General features: G+C 38.5%; 1 protein-coding gene across 1 annotated transcript in view; it reads right to left on the minus strand.

Annotated features, from left to right (window-relative positions):
• The window catches only part of LOC126412041 (sodium channel protein para), a 903820-nt gene that overhangs the window by 840270 nt on the left and 37005 nt on the right, over positions 1-26545 (minus strand). The window contains exons 3-4 of the mRNA XM_050081417.1: positions 7978-8133; positions 6506-6711 (exon numbers count right to left, since the gene is read on the minus strand). Coding sequence (XP_049937374.1) covers positions 6506-6711; positions 7978-8133 — 362 coding nt within the window. The remainder of the gene's footprint in view (positions 1-6505; positions 6712-7977; positions 8134-26545) is intronic.

The following is a 26545-nucleotide window of genomic DNA, read 5'->3' on the forward strand; positions in this document are numbered from 1 at the left end:
ACTCATATATTACTGTCAGCATAATCCAATAGAATTAATTTGCACACAGGTTACAAGCTATGTGGGGGAAAAAAAAGCTTTCAAGATAACAGACACTGGAAGGCTTGTGCATGAAGCAATAGACAGTATCCCCCTTCAGCGTGTCACGCTGTGTGTCACGCTGAAAAGTTTCAGAAATACGACTTTCACAGGGAGGTGAAGATGGATAAAAGCCTTGAACATATCATCCTAAATTTACAATCAGATGGTTCGGATATGCACTCAGATAGCTGATAGTACTACAATGTAGACTTTGAAACAAAGTAAAGTAATTATCTTCCCGATTTTTAAGACTCACGGCTTGAAAACGTTTTTGTCAACATATCAGTTGCATACACTGTATATTAGAACTTCCTAGCTTTTATTGATGAGGAATATGTAGCCCGTGAAGTATTGAGACTATAATGTTCAACACATTACCAAGGAGAAGTATTTCAACCCCTGTCATTTTCATTGCACAAATTGGAAAATGACTTTTTAATGAAAGGGAGTGTTACGTGTCGAGATATCGGTCGTTTTCGACTTTATCAGTCAACATTCTGTCGAGTTATTCACTGAAGATGGATAATTGTTAGTGTGTTCGATGGATCATAAATGCGTTCTGCCACTGTAATGTCGAACGAGTTAGTTTAAACTCACAATGCCTGTTGACACCAAAAAATGTAATAACATACTGACAATTTTTATAATAGCCTTTTGCACTAGCTTTTGCTACCAGTAATTCTTTTTTACGCATAGTGATTTACAGTGAACAGCAGTGAAACACACCCACATACGTGCATTATACACATTCAAAAAATTGTATGGAGTAGAAGCAGTTGTAAAATAAATATAATGATTTTGGTTTTAAGTTTATTTTGTAATGTTTTATTTATAATACAGCCCAAATCACAATAAATGGCTATTATTGCAACTGTTTCTGATGATCTTGTCGTTAGGCAGCTGTCATTTTGAGAAAAATTGTTCTTGATGTCTTCACACAGCTGTATCAGCTATTCTTGCCTTCCGACGTCACACAGGCAATTGCTGTGGAGCACAACCTCAACACTCACAAGTAAGATTTCTCTCATGTAGACGAATGATTGAAATCAGTTTTAAAATGTATTATTCCCTCACAGATTTGAATGTATAACTGATGTACCGAAGGCAAATGAACACAACTTTTGCCCGCAGCAACACAGTTCGGCAACACGGAGCAATGGCTGATTTTTGGGATCACTATATGACTGTTGTTCCAAGTTGCATTAACTACCTTGATAATGTCATTGTGACAGGTGCTAACATGGAGTATCAACTACGTAGTCTCCATTCTTTGATTACTGTTCAGCTGGACATGTATTCCCAGAGCAGCTACTATTGCCCACTCCTTGCATGTATTGTTTTGAAAAAGTGCTACTTTTATTTGGTCTGCAACATGTGAGCGTGCTTTTGTGCAGCTTAAGGAGAGTCTTCACTCTGCACCATTCCTTACAACATTTCAACCTGGCAAGCATCTGGTCCTACCCATGGAAGCATTCCAGTACATCGTATGATGTGGGAGTGATCTAGGCCCGTCACCATTCAGATGGCTCCAAACAGCCAATTGCTTTAGCGTAAAAAACTCTCACTTCACCTTAGCAATATTATTCTCACGTGGAAATAGAGGCTCTTCCTCCTGTGTCTTAAAAAAGTTTTGTGTGTAGTAAAACTTCATTTAAATACCAACCATAAACCCTGAGTTTCCCCATTTAGCCCATCAGCGTTCTTCCCAGACAACGCCATGGATGTTCACTGTTCTTCTCCTGGTACAATTCTGAGATCCATTTTTATCGCATATTGCAACATGTGAACACATATGTTCTGTCCTGGCTCCCCAAGGCCCTCACCCCTCAGGACCAGGAGGAACTACTTTGTTTTCAAGTGAATTTGGAAGTGAGGCACATGGAGGATGACTTCTCCATCACCAGTTCCCACATTTCCTCTGGTGTGGTGGTGGGCCCGATGTTCCAGCTGGACACATGCACAATACAACATGGGTGGCCTGACCGTCTGCGCTTTGAAATTTTTATCGATTGTGCTATCACCTCTGATTCTTGGATGGCATTATTCCCCTTTCAAAGGACGAGTTTGCTCCTCGTGTAGTGGATGCAGTGGCTCTGTGGCAGAAAGTCCTCCGTTTATTACACCATGGTCCTTGAGGGGACCTCTCGTACAAAACTGTTAGTGCACTGTCAAGTGTTCTGGCTGGGCACTGATCAGGAGATGGAACACTTTGTCATGGCCTGCCTTAAGTGTTTGGGTCAGCAGATGGTGTATCACTGTTTTCTCACCATTGCTGGCCCCTACACAACCTTGGGAAAGAATCCACATTGATTTCTCTTTTTCTAGACACTTTCTGATTATTGGCAACTGATGCTGTTTCTCATTTTCCTTACATAATTTGTTGTTAATCTGCGACATCAGATGGGACTGTCAAGGCCCTGTCGAAGACATTTTGCATAGAAAACCCAGGCAGCACTACGCTGATGTGGATAGCATCTTCACTGAATGGTCTGAAGCTGAGGTCTATCTTTCCATGTCTTGTACTAATCTTTTCACATCTATATAAACTATTACACCCAAAATCCTCTATAATCCAATTTGCACATTCCAGTCTTGGTCTGTTTCTATAACTCTTCCTCTGTTACACTAAAAGTATAGCTATGTCATACTGTATGGGATGAGAAGGAAAGACTCTTTCCTTTTCATCCTGTATCGTAAGTCTCCCCTGACCCATGGTTCTGGGTCACTTTCCCAAAATCTATCCCTTTTCCTAGACCTCTCCAGTCCTTTTCCTTCACCCTTCTTAGTTCCCCTTCAACCCCTCTGCTTGAAGAAGGAGCCATTGGCCCCGAAAGCTTGCTAATCACAACAGTCTTTTATGTGTGTGTATTCTGCTGCCACTTGGTGAGCAGATTTTTTACTATATAGTTAAATAATTTTATCAATAATTGATTGTTTTTGCTGTCATATGATTTAGTGGACTATTATTAATACCTTTTCATGAGGAAAGTCCCTGAATACACATCAGATGGTCTACATTACACATACTGGTAGGGAATTTCTGTGATGATGCTGTTCTTGGGAATGAGATCTCTTCTTCTAGCTCTTGGCAGTGAAACATTTCCAGAGAGGTGTGTCTTATGAATAATGATCATCACTCCAGAAAACATTGTGTATATAGGTCTCTATGTAGGGATAGATCTTATGACGACCTTAAATGTAACACAGAGATCAATACAATGAATACTGCTGACATGTGTGACTCACAAGGGAACCTCCCCATCGCACCCCCCTCAGATTTAGTTATAAGTTGTCACAGTGGATAGGCCTTGAAAAACTAAACACAGATCAATTGAGAAAACAGGAAGAAGTTGTGTGGCACTATGAAAAAAAAATAAGCAAAATATACAAACTGAGTAATCCATGTGCAAGATAGGCAACATCAAGGACAGTGTGAGCTCAGGAGTGCCGTGGTCCCATGGTTAGCGTGAGCAGCTGCGGAACGAGAGGTCCTTGGTTCAAGTCTTCCCTCGAGTGAAAAGTTTATTTTTATATTTTCAGACAATTATTATCTGTCCGTCCGTCCGAAGCTGCATAGGTACACAGAGCAGTATTGTTTACGTGATTGTGATCGTGTGTCAATTATCAAAGTTCAGGCACTCACACATAATCAACTTCGCTCTCCAAAATTCCAGGACATGTTCAGATTTGCTTGGACATATGCAGGATTTGACGGTCTACACACGGAAAAATTTGAAAACGTTAAAAACACATGTTTTAACAGAGCACAGGGAAAACTGTGACTGTGAAACTGTTGCATTCATTTGTTGCAGTATATGTGACGAACTCTTATCACATCCACAAGAAAACCTACATCGGGCAAGGTACAAGAATCTTTTTACCCATTCGCCAAGTGTACAAGTTAGGTGGGTCGACAACATATTCCTGTCATGTGACGCACATGTCGTCACCAATGTCGTATAGAATATATCAGATGTGTTTTCCTGTGGAGGAATTGGTTGACCTATGACCTAGTGATCAAATGTTTTCAGTTCCCATTGGAGAGGCACGTCCTTTCATCTACTAATCGCAGGGTTTTGCAGTGCGGTCCCAAAACACAGACACTAAACTTATTACAGTGAACAGAGACGTCAATGAACGAACGGACAGATCATAACTTTTCGAAAATAAAGAAAGTAATCTCTTCACTCACGGGAAGGTTTGAACCAAGAACCTCTCGTTCCGCAGCGGCTCTCGCTAACCACGGGACCACGGTGCTCTTGAGCTCACACACTACTTGATGTTGCCTATCTTGCACATGGACTACTCAGTTTGTATATTTTGCTTATTTTTTTCATAGTTCCACACAACTTCTTCCTGTTTTCTCAATTGATCTGTGTTCAGTTTTTCAAGGCCTATCCACTGTGCCAACTTATAACTAAATCTGAGGGGGCGGGGGGGGGGTGGGGGTGCGGGGGGGGGGGGGGGGGGGGTGCGATGGGGAGGTTCCCTTGTCAGAAAACCAGAAACCTGTTGGGTAAGCAGTGTCTTCTTAGCCTAGCAGGGGATACAGTATCATGAGTGCTGACGTAAGCTGTCGCCACCACACCTGTTGGCAAAAAGGTTGCAAGAAGATTCGTAAAAGGTGCTGAATCAAGCATGTCTATCACAAGAGATGCCAAAGACAGACACGCAAGCAATGCCCTCTCGACTGCCACTGCGGACCGGAGGCCCCAGTCAGTTACAGTCACCCAGCCCATCGGTGTCCTAGTCAGTCGCAGACTGCCGCAGTCATGGAATAGTCACTATTCTAGTTGGCGTCTGTCAGTACACATCACCAGCTATGATAGTGTAGTGTTTATAGTGGGAATTGTACTTCACCAGCAGTGAGGCTAACGTGGACTATTACAGAAGAGCTTGTACACAATGACTTGCTTAAAAATACGTAACTTAATTGTTCTTATGAATAAAGAACCCTGTTAATAAATATGTGCAGTTGTGTTGTAGAGAGAGGATACCAGCCACCAAAGAACGTCCTCTCCTTGCTTCCTATGGTACAATGCTCTACAGAGGCAACGACGACACAAAACCTTGTATGAAAAGATAAAAACAGTGTTGGAAGTTTAAAGGCAGATAACATATGAAAGATACGGTTAGACAAAGAACTTCAGTACAACTGCCATTGTTTTCTCAGAGTTTGTGTAGAATCAAAAGTTGGCATGGGTGGAATCACATTCAGTTATATAAATGTGTCCTGCCGAAATACATTGGATTTCTGAAAAGACAACCTAATAAAGGTGTAGTAAAACAATCAAATGCATTACAATTATTTTGAAATGTCTGGTAATGTATGCGTAGAACAAATATCCCATTTCTGTTTTTCTCACGCAGCAATTTCTCTCTCATATGCGATTTCTTCCAGTTTTTTTCTTTTTTTTCATTTGAAGATTTTCTGCCTTTTAATTATCTCCAAGCATGCTATATCATGCTACATATTCATGGATTCACATATCTCAGTGGTCTAAATAAGTATTTAGACAGAGAAGTTTTCAGAATATACAATGGCAGACAAAAAGTGGCATGGATCAGAGTGAAACTGATGGAATGACAAACACATGTATGTAGATGCTGAAAATTCAATAAGCACTACAACAATGCATAAATACTTCCCCATCGTTTCTAGAAAACAGTAGATATAAACATTCTTACAAATCAATAACAATTTTGTCGGTATAGTCATTTTCAACACCAAGTATATAAATATCTGTTTTATAAATACAAATGCATTTTTATTACAGCATGTAAAAGGTGTCTGAATTTAAAAAATGAATATTTATCGACTGATCTTTGCTGGATATCTTTCTCCATACTTTTTTTCCAGTGCTAACATCACTTACCATGATATAAAGCATTGATTTTCAAATGGCTCATAGTTAGTGGTCACAGTCCAAAAATGCATGTTTTGCACAATGTATGAACTTTTTGAAGCCCTCAGTTTTAAAAAGCAACAATCTGGTCCATTGCAGTCAAAAGACAACATTAATCTCATCATTATGCACACAGCTAGCAATTTTTTTTCTGTATTTCTGAATTTTAGAAAATATGAAACAGTGGAGAAAAAATGTTTTGTAAAATACAGATGAAAAACATATGACAAAAACATGTTTTAGGTAGTCAACCATCAATAAAATGTGCACTGACTGACTCCTTTGCTCTGCTTACAGCAGTTTTATTAACTACACACTGTTTTAGGTAATGAGTGATTCTTTTCATTCCATTAATCTTAACTATTTCATAACAAATTGCTTCTTTCATTAACTGAGAATGGCAGTCAGTTCACCAAAACATTTAAAATAATAAAAAAAAACTGTGAAACTAGTCTTCTACAAACACAAATTCTACAAAAGGAATCTCCAAAGCTATAAGTAATTATGTTATTACTTACTCTGTTGATTCTATTACTGGTGTAGTAGGCATGATCATGAAGATGCAGTTCGTTAAAATTGTTGTGATGATAAAAAGTGAAAATAAGGGATGAACCAAAATATATATAGCAACTCTTCGAATAGGATTGAAAGGATCCAGAATCCACAAGGCATCTGTTGCACTGAATCGGAAAATATCCTTTCCTTTACTAACCACTACGAATGTCTGCAAAAAGAAAAATGAACTGTTATATTAGTACAATTGTTATAAGTGAAAGTAAAAGTAATACCTGTCGTATCTAATTTTGAAATAAAGTTATAGTATTCTCTGGTCTATAAACACAAAGCCAGTAATAAAACAAGAAAAATTGTCTCAAAATAAAAATAAGTTTGGAAAGTTCTTAGACCTCAAAATCACTTGCCATAGCAATACATCAGTAATTTATCAGCTCCAATATATTTTCAGGAGGTAATGCACCACAGCTTGTTGATCTTTGAAAAATGTTATGATTACTGCCTGGAGCTGCTGATAAAATCTTTATTTAAACAACCAATTTCAGTAGGCTAACCATCATCAGATTCTTAAAAGCATTTACACCACTGTATTAGACAAATATAAAACCGCTGATGTCACATAATAAAACCATGAATTTGTCACAATTGCTTGGTTCTATGAGGTATACATCCAATCACAGCATAAACGATGAATGCTGATGTAACTTGAAAGAGCATACTGCCTGGCACAGTTTCTATACCGACGATGTAATCTATTGATTGGTGACTCCATGTAATCTATATTATGATGTGACAACAGTGAAATATTCCTGGTTTTATTAACCAATGTCAAGATTTTATATTTGCCTTTATGATTACATAAAAGCTTTTAAGACCATAATGATGATCTGCTGACTTAAACTGGTGGTTCAAACAATGATTTTATCAATAGCTAAAGGCAATAATCATGACATTCTCCAATTATCAGTACAAATTTTATTCACTTTTTAATATGATGATTTATTTTGCATTTACTTTGGACCAAGATATTCTTCATGCTATCAATTATCAAAGAATATACATAAAACATTTTTTTTTCTCAATTCAGGATAGCTTCATTTATCTTCACTCACATTCCTACTTTTCAGTTCTCACTCTCTAAATTATGTCAAATTCAGGGTGTAAATGAGAGTTATAACTTACAGTTGACATTGTATCTTTTTGGGGTTTAAAAAGTAATGAATCAAAAGCTACAATCATAACAACTATTTGACTAGACATTAACATGATCTGCTATTCATAAATCAATGGGATCTGGGAGAATTGCTTGTATTATAACGCCACCAGCAAGTGACTTATCCAGGATTGAAAGTATTAATTTTGTAGAGAAATTCATAGTTCAGAGAACACTTTTTTCCCCTATTTTCTTGTTTTCTTCTTTTAATATGCATCAAAGTGAGGAGCTGTCAGTAAACAAATATAATTCCTTCCTGCGTACCCGCTGGTTATGGTAGAAACTATCAATATCCTCAAGAGGGGTGGAGGCAAGTTCTGCTGGGAAACCTCCCTGGAGCCGAACGGGCAGCGGTGCACCCTGCTCCAGTGTTGGATCTGGCTGTGGCCCTTCATCTTCGTCCTCGTCCTCATACCGAACCTGAAAACACAGTATTAAGTAATACTTACACATACAAAGAGAATAATTGTGACATCACAAGAACATAATGTAGATGTTTTTCGGTCTATGTAAAAACACTATGTATACATGCGCTATGGTCTATTTCATTCAGAATCTAATACACACATCAGGTGTAGTTAAAATCTATTCAAATATGTGGCATAAGGCTGCAAATAAGCAAGACAGTCTACAGCAGACTTCTTAAGGATATTATTTGAACATATGATGCATAAAAAGTAAGTTATTGTACCATACTCTACAAATCCTTTTCCCTCTCATTTTTTTCTTTACAATATTATTACATGTGGTGGCAAGTGCAAAGCTTTATCATGCTCGGAGAAAATGAAAATTTACTGTGTTCACAGTTTCAGTTTCTATCTAAACTAAGCCTATATGTGTCGCATGTTAGCAATCAGTCTGATTGTTACTATGTCGCTGTTGTTCTTTCATTTTACTTTTACATTTTGTCATTACCTTTTAAGCTGATTGATAACTCTTCCATCAGACTACTTGTTCTGCTTCACAAATCAGTTTCTCCATTAAAAACCAGAAGCATTCAGCCATTATCTATAGACCTTTATCTGTATACTGTGCCTCTTTCACACAGACTTGGATTTTATTTAATTAAATTCCTTGCAGAAGGAAAGTCTTTTTAAAAATAATTTTATCATTGTTTACACCATGTTGCGTAACTTCATTAGATTTTCACCATACCTATCAGCTATCAATTTGGTTTCTAACTTTTCTCAATATGTTATGGTTCCTTTCCCACATATAATGTACAGGTACTGCTACACACATTATGTGAAACTTTGGTCAGAAAGGATGCAGAGTAAAAACAAAACTACTGTTTCAAACACTGCTCCTATATAGTGGATGAATTTATGAATGTAAGTCTTTAATAACAAAGTTTCATGTTACATAAAGGGTGTTACAAAAAGGTATGGCCAAACTTTCAGGAAACATTCCTCACACACAAAGAAAGAAAATATGTCATGTGGACATGTGTCCAGAAACACTTACTTTCCATGTTAGAGCTCATTTTATTACTTCTCTTCAAATCACATTAATCATGGAATGGAAACACACAGCAACAGAACGTACCAGCGTGACTTCAAACACTTTGTTACAGGAAATGTTCAAAATGTCCTCCGTTAGCGAGGATACATGCATCCACCCTCCGTCTCATGGAATCCCTGATGCGCTGATGCAGCCCTGGAGAATGGCGTATTGTATCACAGCCGTCCACAATACAAGCACGAAGAGTCTCTACATTTGGTACCGGGGTTGCGTAGACAAGAACTTTCAAATGCCCCCATAAATGAAAGTCAAGAGGGTTGAGGTCAGGAGAGCATCCGCCTCTACCAATCCATCGGTCACCGAATCTGTTGTTGAGAAGCGTACGAACACTTCGACTGAAATGTGCAGGAGCTCCATCGTGCATGAACCTCATGTTGTGTCGTACTTGTAAAGGCACATGTTCTAGCAGCACAGGTAGAGTATCCCGTACGAAATCATGGTAACGTGCTGCATTGAGCGTAGGTGGAAGAACATACTGACGAAACTAAAATGAGCTCTAACATGGAAGTTAAGTGTTTCCGGACACATGTCCACATAACATCTTTTCTTTATTTGTGTGTGAGGAATGTTTCCTGAAAGTTTGGCCGTACCTTTTTGTAACACCCTGTATAAATCAATGTGTATTTTTCAACATTTCATGAATTTTTATGCAAATTATTACTCATTCATTTGGTTGCTGTAATTACAGTTTCTTAATATGAGTTATTTCTAATTAGAATTACTTAATACTTGTATAGTATATAAGAAATATTTCTCTGAGACATGCCCAAAATTTTAATGAAAACACATGACTCACTGTGACTTTTGAGGATTTCTTGACACATCTGTTGCAAATACACTTCTCAGACCTGCACTGGATAATATTGTGCAAATCCTACAATATTTCATTGATACAACTGTTCAACATCTTTAGTTGGTGGTAGCTGCTTGTCATTCCTGCAAGATGCACAGTTATCATAAGTCGTATCTTCCAGAAGTGATAACAGCTACTACCACAGCCATCACCTGAAGATGTCAAACATCAGTATTGATGTGTCATGGGATTTGCAAATATAATCCAGCAGCAAACGCAGGAAGGGTATTTGCATATGACTCACTATTAACAAAACCCAATTCAATAAATCCTTTCAAGTAAGTTAACGTATTTATGGTGACAAGCACCAACCAGGAGTAAGTGAAACTAAAGTAGTAAGTTACTAAAAGAGAAGGAAATTGGCGACTTCCATTCAATAGTACTGAACTAAAGGAGTAAATTACTAAAGGAGTAAATTTTTCATTTACTTCCAAAGTAAATTTATTTACTCCATTACTGGTGGAGAGCACCATTGAAGATTATGCTACTACATTAGTAACTTAAGGAGGAAATGAGGCCAAAATTTACTCCTAGGCAGTAGTAGGAGTAAAGGCAGAGAGCAAGGTGCGATCTTTGAATGCTGTGTTTTAAGTGTTGAATTCTATGGATTACCTGGACTACAAAGAATATAAGGAGATGGAGGAAGAGGTGAACATCACAAGAATGAGCGCTGTGATGCAGAGAAGAGACTCATTCATGATGTACAGTGACAGTGATTTCAAAGAGTGCTTTGGGTTTCGTAAAGAATCTTTTGAGTTGCTGCTTGGTATGCTGGAGCCGTTACTGCAGCATAATTCTGACAGGAACCCTGCTTTGTCTCCTCTGCTGCAATTTCTTTGTGAACTGCGAATCTTTTTCATAGGTACTTATTAAACTGTAGCAGGGAATGTCGATAATTTCCATCATACTTCTGCTGGAAGAGCTTTTAACAGTGTGATATACAGTTTAATTGCCTTAAAGCCACTGTACGTGTCTATGCCACAGAGCCAAGAAAATATATCAAAGAACAAAAGGAAATTCTATTGAACTGGTGGCTTCTCAAATGTCATAGGGGCCATAGAATGTGTACATATACCCATACTTTGTCCTCCTGGAGTACAAGCAGAACAACACAAAAATCACAAGAATTTCTTTTCTATCAATACACAAAACATCTATGATGCCAATATGAAGATTTTGAATGTAGTAAGCCATTGATTACATTCCATGCATGATGCATGCATTTGGGACAATAGTAGAGTTGCTGCAGAATTTGAAAATGGACAATATGATGGGTTGCTTGTTGTAGATAGGGGATGTGCTCTGCCCAAACATCTTATGGCGCCTGTGTTCCGAGCCCACACAGGAGCCAAACAGCGCTGCAATAGAGCCCGCATGGCTACAAGATGTGTAATAGAGCAAGAGTTCGGTGTTTGGAAGAAAAGTTTCCAGATTCTTACCGAAACAATGCAATTTAAACCGAACTAGTGTGGGAATGTTATTATGGCTGCTGAAGTTCTACACAACTTTGGAATAGAAGTTAGAGATGTGTTTCACTCTGATGCTGTGGAGTTGAATGACATTGAACTATATGCATTTCAACCAGAAGCAGATGCTGTAGGCCAAGCATTCAGAAGGTCGAATATACTTAATTAAAACTGTACCTAGTTTGCTAGTAAAATTAATAGTGTAAAGACTTTTCCTTCTTAAATGAATAAGTAGGCAACCATATTGTCACTACTGCAATGAAAAGTGTTTCATTTTATTTATGTGTAATTTTATAGTTATGTTATTTTTTTCGTCTTTTTAGGTAGGGGATTAACATTATCATTTTATTTCTTAATTGAGTATACAAAGTAAAACAATGTTTCGATTATTTCTCAAAAAAAAAAAGTCTTATTTTATAATATTGCAAATTCGGATAAAATTTAGAATGTGGTATTAACAAAACTTAGTACCGATGCTGAAATGATAAACAAAACTTAGTACCGATGCTGAAATGATAAACAAAAATATTATGCCATACAAGAAACATCAAAATATTAACCATTTGAAAAAATTTCAAGGAAATAAAAGATGTTTTATACATATGAATATTTTCTGATTCATTGACAAAAACCCAAATTTCTCAAACACACTGGCTGAAGAATTGGAACCTGAAGTTTGCTCCATTACATTCTTGAACTTATTCATAATTTCCATTTTAAGGTTATGCTCTTGTTCCACGATTTCTCTTTGTCTTTCTATTAATAACATTTTTGCATTGTATTCCTCTTGTATTAAACACATGTTTAAGGAATGAAGCTCGTATGCTTTTTTTCAACAACTCTCAGTTCTTCACTACAACTGCATGTTCTCTACCTCTTTTGCTGAGCACATATTCCAATAAGCTCCTACCAGAGAATGCAGGGTGAGGTTCATGACAATGGGATAAAGTTCCACCTGCAGCAGTTTCACTGCTACCTTCAGAGCAGTTATCATCATCGAAGTTGCTTGTAAGTATCACATTAACTTCAGATGGGTCATTGTTGTTAACTCCAGCTATCCCCTGGAAAACTTGTGGGATCAGATCAACAACCATTTGGCTTATATTGTTGATCTTTATCTCACCCACTCCACCGCCAGTTTGAAATTGTTCTTGATTACATTCAGCTTTCATTTTCTTTGCTTTCGCTTTCAGGTCCTTCCAAATTACTTTAAGCTGGTCTTGTGATCTTTGTGTAAGAGCTCCTGTATTTTATTCAACGTGTATTTTTTCCCAAGTATCCTTTTTCCTTTTTAGCATGTTGACATCATGCTTTTTAGATTCAACAGTAGATATGTACTTTTTCATCAGTTCAGCAAACTGCTCTTTTTCATTTTCTGATATGCTTTTTGAACATCTCTTGGCTACCTCCATGTTGCTGCTAGCTCGTATCTCAAACAGTCACTTAAATTAATATGTGTCATCAACCAACAATGGATGTTGGTGGCTGTAGATGGCCGGGTTAACAACAGATTTATCCATTAATAGCAATTTTCTTTTTCGTAGTACACAGAGCTTATCATTAATAGTACAATAGAATTTAGATTTTCCAATCTTAATAAATCAATTTAACAATCCTTTCTAGCTTCTAAAATCGTAGCAATGAACATAAATTATGCAAAAGGTGATGCAATAATGGCTGCCGACAATCAATATTTTCCGAGAGGGTACGTAATGCACGTGCCAGCAGTGTGCAGATACAGCTTACTAAGGAAGTAAATAGAAATGGAGCTCTGCAACAATTACTAAAAGAGTATATTACTACAGAATTAATTTACTAAAGTAGCCCAGACTAAAGAAGTACGAGTTACTACAAGAGTAATTTATACCAGTTTGGTGCTCATCACCCTTAGTTTATATGTCCTCTATGACTCATCCAATATCTACATGTAACAACACACTGTTTGTTTTCCGAAGTAAATAAAAAGAAGATAAAATTAAATGCTGACACTGATTAACCACATCCATTTATTTGCCCTTTCTGTTGTGTCAGTGATAGTGATCTCGTTGCTTGCCAGCCGTCATTTCAATAAGATCTGAACACGGTTTCTCATTAATCCTTTCTGGTCTCATGATTTAAGGTTATTACATCTACATACAAACTCTGCAAGCCACCATATGGTGCACAGTGGAGGGTACATTGCATCACTGCTAGTCATTTCCCTTCCTGTTCCACTCACAAATAAAGCAAGGGAAAAAGGGAAAAACAGCTGTCCATATGCCTCTGTATGAGTCCTAACTTATGTTTGTGGTCCTTAGGCGAAATGTACATGAGCAGCAATGGGACTGTTACACTGCCAGCTCCAAATACTGGTTCTCTAAATTTTCCCAATGTTGTTTCTTAAAAAGAACATGCCCCCCTCCCCTCCAGGGATTCCAATTTGAGTTCTCTATGCATCTCCATTAATGCTCACATGTTGATCGAACCTAACAGTAACAAATCTAGCAGCCTGGCTTCAAACTGCTTAAATATCTTCCTTTAATCTGACCTCATAGGGATCCCAAACACTCAAGCACTACTCAAACACATTAGAGTTCTAAAAACGGTCTCCTTTACAGATGAACCACACTTTCCTACAATTCTTCCAATAACCCAAAGTCAACCATTCACCCCCACTACAATCCTCACATGCTCATTCCATTTCATATACTCTGCAACATTATGCCTAGATATTTAACTGGCATGACTCTGTCAAGTAGCACACTACTAATGTTGTAGTTGATCACCATGGGATTGTATTTTCTACTCATCTGCATTAACATATATTTTTCTACATTTAGAGCTAGCTGCCATTCATCACATGAACTGGAAATTTTGTCTAGGTCATCTGGTATACTCCTACAGTCATACAATGACGACACCTTCCTGTACACCACAGCAAACAGCCACAGATTGCTGCTCACTCTGTCCATGAAATCATTTTTGTATAAAGTGAATACTCGCTGTCCTATCACACTTCCATGGGGCACTCCTGATGATACCCTTGTCTCTGATGAGCATTCACAATCGACGACACCATACTGGGTCCCATTATTTAAGAAGTCTTCAAGTCACTCAAGTATATGAGAACCTATTGCGTAAGCTTGTACCTTCATTAACAGCATGTTGTGGGGTACAATGTGAAGGACTTTTTGGAAATCTAGGAATATCAAATCTGCCTGCTACCCTATAATTCACAGTACATCATGTGAGGAAAGGAAAAGCTGAGTTTCACAAGAGTGCTGTCTGGAAAACGGTGCTGATTTATGAACAGAAGCTTTACAATCTCATGGAGCTTTATTATATTCAGACTGAGAATATGATCAAGAACTCTGCAAAAAACCAGTGTTAAGGATATTGGTCAGTAATTTTATGGGTCAGTTTTCTTATGCTTCTTACATACAGGAGTCACATGCACTTCTTTTCCAGTCACTTGGGACTTGGCATAGGACAAGAGATTTGTGATAAATGCAGCCTAAGTATGGGGCCAAATGGAGGCAAAACCCATTTGGGATTCCATCTGGACCTGGGCAAGTTACTTGTTCTCAACTCTTTCAGTTGCTTATTACTGTATTCTAAACATACAAGACTGTGCAATGGTCTCAGACAACAATACGTTTATATGATCCTCCTGCATGAATGATTTCTTAAAGGCAAAATTTAAAACTTCAGGTTTAGTTTTCCTATCTTGTATTGGCAGTCAGCAACTGATTCTTTTTAGAGAAGGATCTTTTTCCCAGTACAAATTTGATACTATATCCTTCTTGAATCTTCTTTGTTTACCTTGTCCACTTTTCTGACAGAAAACTGATCCAGCTCATCAAGTGCCTGGTGTCTCATTTCCTAGTATAGGTCCCTCAATATCACCTGATCTAAAATGGCTACATGCCATTACTTTTGTTGATGTACATCTTTTAACTTCTTTTCAAGACAATATTCAATCCACTGAACTGCTATTCCAAGTCTCTGACACAATAACATTGTCATTGGCAAACCTCAAAATTTTTCATTCTTCCTGCAAAACTTTAACCCACTTCCCAATTTCTCCTTGATTTTCTTTACTGTTTCCTCGAAGTACAGATTGAATAACACTGAGGATAAGCTACAATATTGTCACACTCCCTTCTCAACCACTGCTTTCCATGTCCTTTGACTCTTTTAGTTGCAGTCTGTTTTATTTTCAAATTGTAGATTAACTTCCCCTTCCTGAATTTTATTCCTGCAACCTCTTAAATTTCAAAGTGTATTCCATTCAACATTTCCAAAAGCTTTCTCAAGTGCTATAAGTGTTAGTTTGCCTTTCTTCAACCTATATTTTAAGATAAATCATAGGGTCAAGTATTGCCTCATGAGTTCTTACATTTCTCCTGAACCCAAACTGATCTCCCATTAGTTTGGCTTCTTCCAGTTTTTCCATTCTTCTCTAAATAATTCATGTCAACATTTTGCAACCATGACCAGTTAAATTGACAGTCTGGTAACAGTCAAAACTGGAATCATTACACTGAAGTCAGAGGGCATTTTACTTGTCTCATATATTTTACACAGCAGTTGGAATAGTTTTTCATAGCTAGCTCTCATAACTATCTCAACAACTCTGAGGAAATGTCACCTGCTTTGGGGGCCTTGTTCCAAGTTAGGAATTTCAGTGATATGTCAAATTCTTCTCACAGCAGCATATCTCCAGACTCATCTTCATTTTCTTCCTCTTCCCTTCCTATAATACTACCTTCAAATATACTTCCTTTGTATAGCCCTTCATTGTTTAAAGGGTATTTCATTAAGGGCCAGCAAAAATTCAGGAGGACATGAGTATGCTCCACCAAACAATCTCATGTAAGGAACCTGGCGTCGGAAAAGCCAGCTTAAGGAGATAATAGGAGGAAAATCACATTACTGTGCACTTTTTTATTTACAATAGTTACAGTTAACTGCAAATGCCATCAGTGACACAGTGAAAGTACCATTTGTACTGTATCTTACAAAATGTGCTGAAACTTATGGCAATCAACCTCAAGCATGACATCAGCACACAAGATTCTGACACACCATGACAAATATGTGTGTTTTGAACAACATCACAGGCAGCTACGATTCTGTCAACTAATCCCATCTCTGTATTCACTGGGGTCTCATACACAAGGACTTAAGATGTCCCCATAAGAAATAATCAAGGGGATTCAGGTCAGGTGACCTCGCAGGCCATGGAATAAGATCTCTCCTTTCAATCCAGTCACCCGGAAATACAGCATAGAGATGGTTGCGGACATCCACACTGAAGTCAGGCGGTGTACATCATGTTGTATCCACATACTCTCATGAACAGCCAAGGGTACGTTCTCCAACAACTCAGGTAGAGCTCTTTGCACGAACCTCAAGCACAGGTGGCCATTCAGATGGCCAGGTGCAAGATATGGCCAAATGAGATTGTCACCTACAATTCCAGTCCAGGTATTCACAGCAAAACGTACTTGATGGTGTGACTATACCACAGCATGAGGTTATCCTCATGCTACACATGGCTATTCCTGCTGTTCAAAATACAATCAAGATCAAACGAGGTGTCATCAGTAAACAGCACGATTTGGAGGAAATCTGGTCAATCAACACTTGGTGCAAAGTCAGTCACAAGCATTGCATGGACTTGTTGTGGTTTATATGGGTGTAATTGTTGTTTGTGGAGTACTCGCCATGCACTAGTAGTATGTGTAGCACCCACTTCATGTGCAATACGATGAATACTTGTACTGGGGTCCATTGCAACATGTTCCTGCACCTTCTCTTCGAAATCAGATGTGCGAGTGGTCCTCATGTTGGCAGATCCCACATTTCTCCTTTCCTGCATTTGTCGATTGAGAGGAATAAACACTCGTCATTATGGATGATGTCTGTTAGGAAATTGTTCCCTGTACAGCCATTCAGCAGTGAGAGGATTGCAACATACGTCCTCATACAAAAGATGCATGCCGGTGAGTTCTGTGAAACTGTACTGGTACTGCTCCATCATATTGTACTGTACATCTCTGAATAGCACTGAGTAATGAATGGGTCTGTCATTGAATCATAGCAAGTTCTGCCATGGGACAACGTAAATACGATACAACAGAGCCACTTTATGGACAAGCAAAGTACACAAAACCTTGACTTCCTAATAATCAGACTCATCCTCCTTGTTTCCTTGCAGGAAATAAAGAATATACACATATATACACAGCACAAAACGTGTTAACTTATACGCATGTTAGTTGTATATAAGATGGAAAACAGTAATGCTAGAAAAAGCGTTGACAAGTTTACTTCCATATCTCCTTAAGCTGGGTTCTCCCTGAACATTTCATATTCACACTATTGCTCCTCTTGTCTACAAAGGTATCTTTAATTGTCCTATAGGCATCATCTACCTTTCCCCTAGTTATGTATATCTTTCCCCCATTTATGCAAGTCTCTCCAGCCTTGCAGTCCTTTAGTCCTCTAGTCATTTTGCAATTTCTTTACTGTTTTTACAAAGATGTATTTTGAGTAGAAATACTGATGCAGACTAGTAGCCAACATCCCAACATATCAGTCTGCACTGTAGGTATCTGGTATCTTAATTGGTAGTTTATTTTCTAAACATTCATAAAAGTACAATTCCACACTTTTACTACTGCAGCTATAATATTTGCAAACAATGCAATAAAAATGTTGGCACATATTTAGCTGTAAGTGGTTTATATGAAGGCCTGAAGGGTTTTGCAAAAACTTGTGATTGGAGAAAAAACTATAAATGTGGGATTAAAAGTATTCAGACAATGATCTGTGTTGGAGGTAATGGTCCACATATTTGTTATTACTTTCTTTCCCTTTCTTTTATTTATATTATCTATTCATTTTATTGGAAATATCGCTTACATGAGTTGTTAAGGGCCACTTCTTGTCAGTTAGGAACAGTTATTATTACAAAATTACCAGTCTGTTATGAACCACAAATTAAGTGACATTTTCATATGTCCTACAGCAACAAAGTTACAAATAAAACACTGGAAAATCTGGAATGTACCAATAACAATATGAATCAGGGTAGATCGCTACTCTCCATGCAGAGGAGATGTTGAGTGACAAACAGACACATTTAAATGTATATTTAAAAAGACTATGCTGTCAGATAAAAGCCTTCTTGAGATTTAAAACAGAAATACATGGTGCCTCTGTTGTCACTGGTCACTGAGGCTCAACTACAGTGAGCAGCAATACCAGCTGGGGTGAGTAGCAGGGGTACAGAAGAGGCATGGGATGGGAAGGGGGACAATTAGCAGCTTAGGCTTAGGGCAAGGTGCTGTAGTGCTGCCTATGGGAGTATGCAGGGACATGATAGGGAGATGATGATGTGCTGCAACATGCAGCATTGAAAGGCTGTGCAAGACAAAAAAGACACAACAGGAATTAGCGAAGGTTGAGCCTCAAACACTCGAGCAGTACTCAGGAATAGGGCACACAAGCATACTACACGTGGTCTCCTATACAGGTGAACCACTCTTTCCAATTCTCCCAATAAACTGAAGTCAATCATTTGCCTTCCTTACCACAGTTCTGACATGCTCATTCCATTTCATATCACGTAGCAACATTACACCCAGATACTTAAATGACTTGACTGTCAAGCAGGGCTCTACAAATGCTGCATCCGAACATTACAGGTTTGTCGTTCCTACTCATCTTCACTAACTTACATTTTTACACATTTAGAGCTAGCTACCATTCATCACACCAACTAGAAATATGAGTCGTCTTGTATCCTCCTACAGTCACTCAACTTCAACACCTTCCCATACACCACAGCATCATCAGCAAACAACTACAGATTGCTGCCCATCCTATCTGCCAAATCATTTACGTATATGGAGAACAACATCAGTCCTATCGCACTTCGCTAAGGCACTCCTCACAATACCCTTGTCTGTGATGAACATTTGCCATCGAGGTCAGCGTACTGGTATCTATTACTGAAGGGCGAGTTCCCTCTCGCCCAAATCAGAAAAGCTGGTGTTGGTGAGACGAACCCAGATGCCCCAGGCTATGAAGCAGTCGCTGAAGTCAAGTACACCATGTTGTGTGACATGCTTGGCATGTGGATGGTCTAGCTGTCTACTGGCCACAGCATGGGCATGGCATTCTTGTGGCATGATCGCTCGTTGTTAGCCACAACTGCATAGAATGCTGCGCAGTAGTTGCAGCTAAGTCAGAACATCACCTGTGAAAACAGCTATGTGATGCATAAACTCAGCTGCAAATACTGTGCAGCACTCTATATGGCTACAGCTGTGAACAGGCTGCTTGCCTGCATGAATGTCCACCGCCATAACGTGACCATGAGACAGCCAGACCAACCAGTTGTCGAGCATGCCCTGCAACATTGTGAACTTGACATCAACGAATGCCTCACGGTTCAAGCTTTTTGGATTTTTACCACCAACACCTGCTTTTCTGAAATGTGCCGATAGGAACTCTCCCTGCAACATATTCTTTGTTCCCATAACCCCCCCCCCCCCCCCCCTGGCCTCAACCTTCATTGGTCCCTATCCTGCACCTGCCTCTTTGCCCTTCCCTGCTCCCACTACAGCTTCACATACACCTTTTACCCCAACATCCCAACTTCATAGTCCTTTCATGTTCTCTGCTTCAGTCCTCATTCCCCCTCCTCCCCCCCCCCCTTACCCCCAGCACAGCCTTCTGATTCTGCACCTAGCAGCCCACCATCCTGTCTCCCCCCTCCCACTCCATGCATACACTCACGTGATAGCACTACAGCACCTTCCTCCAATCCTACCCCGTTCTGCCCCCCACTCCCCACTCCAGGCCTATTCTGTACCCCACTTATCATCCAAGACAAGATCACCGCTCACTGCAGTTGGGCCTCAGCACATGGATAGGAGTGAGGCCATGTATGGATGTGTGTTTCTTTTCCCTAAAGCTGAAGAAGAACTTTGTCCATTAATTTAGTCTACTTTTACAGTGCATGACTGCTGCTCCAATATTACAGTTAGATATTCTTAGGTAGGTTTATTGTGCACAGAAGGCCTTCAAACATCTTGTCTGAGAAACCAAAATTTTATATTTCCAAAGATGCAGCTGAAATGCTAAGAACTCCATCAATGGTGCAACACTAATTGTTTTTATATACTGTTTTACAAGGGTGATTTGAAAAGGTCTCAGAATCACCATGAGAGGTCAGTGCTAGCACAACGAGTTGTTCATGTGATATTCATTGGATTGTTGTCTGTAAAAAGCTGCCACGTCAGTGTTCTTGGAAGAGAGATGTGGTGTGACGTGGCTCTGTTGTTGTGCCTGCATAGTGATTCACGAAGATGGAAAAAATCGAGATATGAGCAGTGGTTAAGTACTTCATAAAGAAAGGTATGAAAGCAAAGGACATTCATGCCAGTTTCCAGAATACATTGGGGACTCTGCTCCTTCATATTCAACTGATGACAAGTGGACAAATGAATTTAAATTTTGTCTGGAGAGCTTAGATGATGATCCACGCAGTGGTCGGTGAAGATGTGTCACTACTCCAGAAATCATTGCAAAAGTGCACAAAATGGTCATGGAGGATTGCCAATCGAAAGTGCGGGAAATTGCTCATGCTTGTCAGATGTCATCTGAAAGGGTACATTTTAACTGAAGAATGAGAAATGAATAAATTATCTACAAGATGGGTGCCACGACTCTTGACGCAGGAGAATGGACATATTGCAACAATGTTTGGTCCATTTTAGGAGAAACGAATAAGATTTTTCGTGCCAGTTTGGGATCACAGATGAAACTTGGATGCGCTACTATACCCCAAATACAAAACAACAGTCAAAGCAGTGGAAACATGCTGATTCTCCGCCACCAAAGAAATCAGGAAAGATCATGGCATCAAAGTTCTGGGATGTGAAGGGGATTCTGTTTGTACATTATCTCCCCACTGGGCAAACAATTACTGGAGAATACGATGCTAATCTCCTGGACAAACTGCAACAAAAGACACATGAAAAAAGGCCAGGTTTAGCAAGGAAGAGTGTCATCTTCCATCAAGACAATGTGCGCCCGCACACATGTGCCGTTGCCATGGCAAAATTACAAGAACTAAGGTATGAATTGTTGCCACACCTGCCTTATTCACCTGATATGGCTCCGTCAGACTTCTATCTCTTCCCAAAACTGAAAATTTTTCTTGGTGGATGAAGATCCACTTCAAACAAAGAATTGATAACCGGAGTTGACAACTATTTTGCAGACCTGGAGGAAACTCATTTTCAAGATGGGATCAAGGCACTGGAACACCGTTGGACCAAGTGCATTAATCTACAAGGAGACTACATTGAAAAACAAAAAATGTTTCAGTGATGTAAGTACTTTTTTTCTGTTCCATTCTGAGAACTTTTCAAACCACCCTTGGATTATTTATGATTGTTTAAAAGTTGGTCAAAATATAGGTAAAATTATAGTGTATTACTTTTAAGTGTGCAGGACTGTAAAAATACTGCAAATGCTCAAACTGTAATTACCCTGTTGCTATAGATACATGGTTATGTATCCAATATTGCTCTAAACAGTGATCAAAAGATGAATGGATAAATAAATAGATAAGCATCTGTATCATCTCTCAAAAATGTCAGTACAAAAATGCAAAATTTAATGCTCAATATTTAAAATCCTTCATTATCTTGCACATGTTAAGTTTAATCTGCGACTGCCACTGTTATCCTAACATCATCATATGTGAAGTATGTGCAGTGAAATTTACTGTAAATCTTTGTCTCGTGTTTTTGGTGTCTCAGGGAACAAATAGATATACCTTTACTCTCAGATCAGTTTTCAGGCTGTCTTGAGAATGGCTGGAAGGTTTTCAGTTGAAATGTCACAAGAATAAGTAATGATTCCTCTGATGCACACTTGAAACAACGGAAAGTGAAGTTGCTGTTTAGAAGGTTGCCTAAGAAAATGTTTCAAGTAAGAAAACTAGAAATGCAAAGTAATACACAGTCTATTTTTAGCACATGTGCGGGACTCATCTGTAAATATTATAAACATTCACTCTATTTCCTATTACATCACAGTAGTAATTATTAAAAGTTTCTTTCAATAAAACAGTACTCTGGTATACTCAAATATGTATAGAAACAAAACAAGTTAATATTCTTGTCTTGTTTATTGTCCATTGTACAATAAACTTTTATAAGAGTGTAGCTTCTGTAGTTAATCTTTTAATCTCTCTGAAGGAAGAAAGTTAGATTCTTATATTTGATATAACATCTAGTTTTGAAGGCTGCTTACAACACTGATTCCTCAAAGTTGCAAATTTTTAAAAATAAAATCAGGGTTAGCGTTATTAGAATTCCATTACTGAGGAATGAAGAAGAATAAATTTAATGAGATGAAGATAGCAATATGTTTTGTGCTGTAAGAAGCAATGCACAATACTTCTCGTCAATGTGAATTACACTACTCCACAGCAAAATCCACCCATTACCTGCTGTTTTAATTACTCCATGATTCACATTAGGTATGAGGATTGCATTTTTACAAAGGTAAGAAACTCACATGCCATAAAAACTCCATGAAGTAGAATACACTTTTTCAGTTTCCTTATTCTTTCATACTTTCTTCAGTTGCATTTTGATTCAAATTAGGAAAAGTATTTTCACTATAGCTGATTAAAAACTTAATTGATAACTGAAGCAAAAACTGAAGGGAAATTAAATAATACCTGAATCATGTTTGAGTTAAGATACTGCCACGAATTGATACTGAACAATTTATTAATAAAGCGGATGAGAACAGCACAAACATTTTAACAACACATGTAACTCATACATGGAAATACATTTATTTTGAGCTCATTATATCAAAGTAAACTACAGCTGTAATATCTAGTGTGTGTTTCCACCAATAAAATATTATTTTTGCAAATTATATATAAAAATAAATAACAAATTCTAAAATTAATTTAAAAAATTGCAAAAGTAAAAACTTGTCTCCAACATTAACAATCAGTCCCAAGGAACAGAAATTACTTAAAAATTTTAGAGTTGTTTACTTATTGCTCACTCGCTCTTACCCATACCTAAACTGTTTGTATCATTATGGGCAAACATTAAAACAAATTTAAAAAGAGCTTCAGACCACACCTGACACACAGATTATCTTAAATGTCTCTAAGGCAGGCAATTAACACTCTCAAAGATGTTTCAATGTCATACCTCAGAGAGAAGCATAAAAAAAGTTAGTGAAGTTCATGAGCTGTATTTCACTACACCAGTGCCACTGCCTCTGCCCTAGAGTGCCGTGAATAAGGGACGCATAATTATATTTTAATTTATAATGAGCTTCCAGTGTTTGGTTGTTTCCATTTTCTGCACAATACTTCAATAAGTGATGCAGTCATCTTCCCCAGGAGCTGTGAGTTTTGCTGTTATGTGTACTCACTGCCTGGACTCACATCATTCTGAACTATTGTTGGCCTCATGCCAATGTTCATAGTTGAGTTTAATTATTGGTGCCCACTACACCCTGTGATACACTTTCGTTTCTCACAGATCACACTGATATTCTGCGAAACACTAATTCTCTCTGCGTTTTCCAAATCTGGTGGATGTTTTAGCACACAAGATATTAATAAATTGAGTGCTGATCCCATCTTTACTTCAATAGACTCCTTAATTATCACATAACAAAAACTTGGCATTTGCAGCACTGTAAGTGCTTGCTGACAACTGATTTGCTGTTATTTTAGCCAGGTGACTTGCTGATGTTCCTTGCATCTCTTCTCAACCGTTCTGATAGTCTGCCCCATGTAAGATGGGCCCCATTTGCATGGAATGTGAAACACACTCAGGTTTCCGAGACTTAGATCATCTTTAAGATTACAAAGAATACTTTCTATCTTAATTGACGGGAGTGAGCTACAGTGGATGTCTTGTTTCCATAGCAGGCTACCAATCATTCTGGATATTGGGCCAGCATCAGGTAGATGGGTGACTTTTGGCTTCTCTTCCTTGGTGTCAGTCTCAGACCTCCTCTCACATGTTCAATTTGACGATCTGAGTACCCAGTCAATAGTAGCTCCCGGATATTATTGTCACTTTCAACGTATATTAGTTCTTTCAGATTCTTTGCACCTAGCCACAGGAATGTCTGACGATCATTTCACAGAACTCATTAGGCACATTCTGACATCTACTTATTTCCTGTTTGATAGAAAACATTATGAATATGTCAATGTCATGGTGATGGGTAGCCTGTAATCACCTGTCCTGGTGAACCTATATGTGGAAACCTTTGAGTCAAAGGCACTTTCAGACAACAAAAGCCTCACTGAAAAATTACAACACATACAAATAGTGTTCTGAAGGAATGGGTACTCAGATCATCAAATCCGACTGACACTGAGAAAAAGGAAGCCAAAAATTGCTTATCTAACTTATTCTGGCCCATTATCTGGAAAGATCAGTAGGCTATTATGAGAACACAGCATCCACTGTATTTCACTCCCTTCAACTAATCTGAAATGCATTGTTAAACATGATCTAGGTCTCTGAAATCCAGGTGTGTGTAACATTTATTGTTGCATAGTAAGTACTGGGAATCAAACTCAGTTACAAATACTGGTGTGTAACCAACAACAGTTCACGGTATGACTGAAGTCCAGGTAGCAAGTACACACAACAACAAAACTCGCAACACATGAAGATACCTGGGCCATTAAACGAAATATTGTGCAGAAAATGGAAACAGTTTGATAGAACACCTGGAAGCAAACCATTACTCAATCACACCGAAAAACATTAGAGACCACATTACTTCACTCTATGGAAAGATGCTCCACAATGTACATAGGTCAGAGAAGTTCCGCTAAAAGAAAGGTCAACTCTTCAATTCGCTGACCTTCCTAACAAGATGTTGAGATGAGCCTGGCTTTAGTATGACAGGGAATTTGCGACACCTGATGAATGCCAGAGGTCACTTCAAAAGAGCTTCTTCGTCCCTCGTCTTTACATGTCGCTAAACTCTCTGCAGATTCTCAGTAATCGCTTGACAATATGACATAGTCACAAGCATAATCAATGCAGTTACAACTGTTTGCATGCCAAAATGCAAAATTCAATTGCTTGCATAAAATCATCATTAAAAGTCTTAAAACATGAGCAGTAGTGCTACCACTACTATGTCGCCTATCTAAGGCACACAAGAAAAGAAAATGAAATTGTAACAATACCCAGACTTGGCGCATATAAACACCAGCTTGCAAAATACAGGGTGTCCCACTCAAACCTCCCTGATTTCAAGGACCCAGGTGAGAAAAACAACAGTAGATATGGCAATGAAAAATGCACCACATCGTAGAGCATCTCAAAGAATTTGTATTCCCATGTCAGAAGTGCTAAGTATCATCGCCAGAGTGCAGCATGGTCGTATGAAGTGAAAATGGCGACTCCACAGCAGCACACACAAGCTGTAGTGTGGTTTGCAGAAACAAAATCGCCAATTACTGTGCAAAGAAATCATCGTCATGTGTGTGAATGTGATCCCCGGATGTGAAAACAATTAAGGAATGGTATAGGAAGTTTCTGGCAACAGGAAGTGTTCTGAAACATTCTGGCAGCACACGTTACAGAGTTTCAGAAGAGACAGTGGAGAACATCAGGCAAACGTTTCCCAAAAGCCCATGTAAGTCAATTTGTCACAGCATCTACACAACTTGATGTACCTCAATCGACACTGCATAGTGTAGTTCACCAGCATCTTCGTATGTGTGCAAATTCTGCCAACATCTGACGCCCACAAACCACGATGACAACAATTTGCTGTGGATATGCTGCAGCGTATTGATATGGATGCCAGCTTCCTGGAAAGATGTTTATTCTTAGATGAGGCAAACTTTCATCTATCAGGAAGGGTTAATAGGCATAATGTTCGGATTGGGGGTTCGCAAAATCCACATGTTGTC

This window comes from Schistocerca serialis, chromosome 7 (assembly GCF_023864345.2).
Source record: "Schistocerca serialis cubense isolate TAMUIC-IGC-003099 chromosome 7, iqSchSeri2.2, whole genome shotgun sequence".
In the NCBI taxonomy this organism is placed as follows: domain Eukaryota; kingdom Metazoa; phylum Arthropoda; class Insecta; order Orthoptera; family Acrididae; genus Schistocerca; species Schistocerca serialis.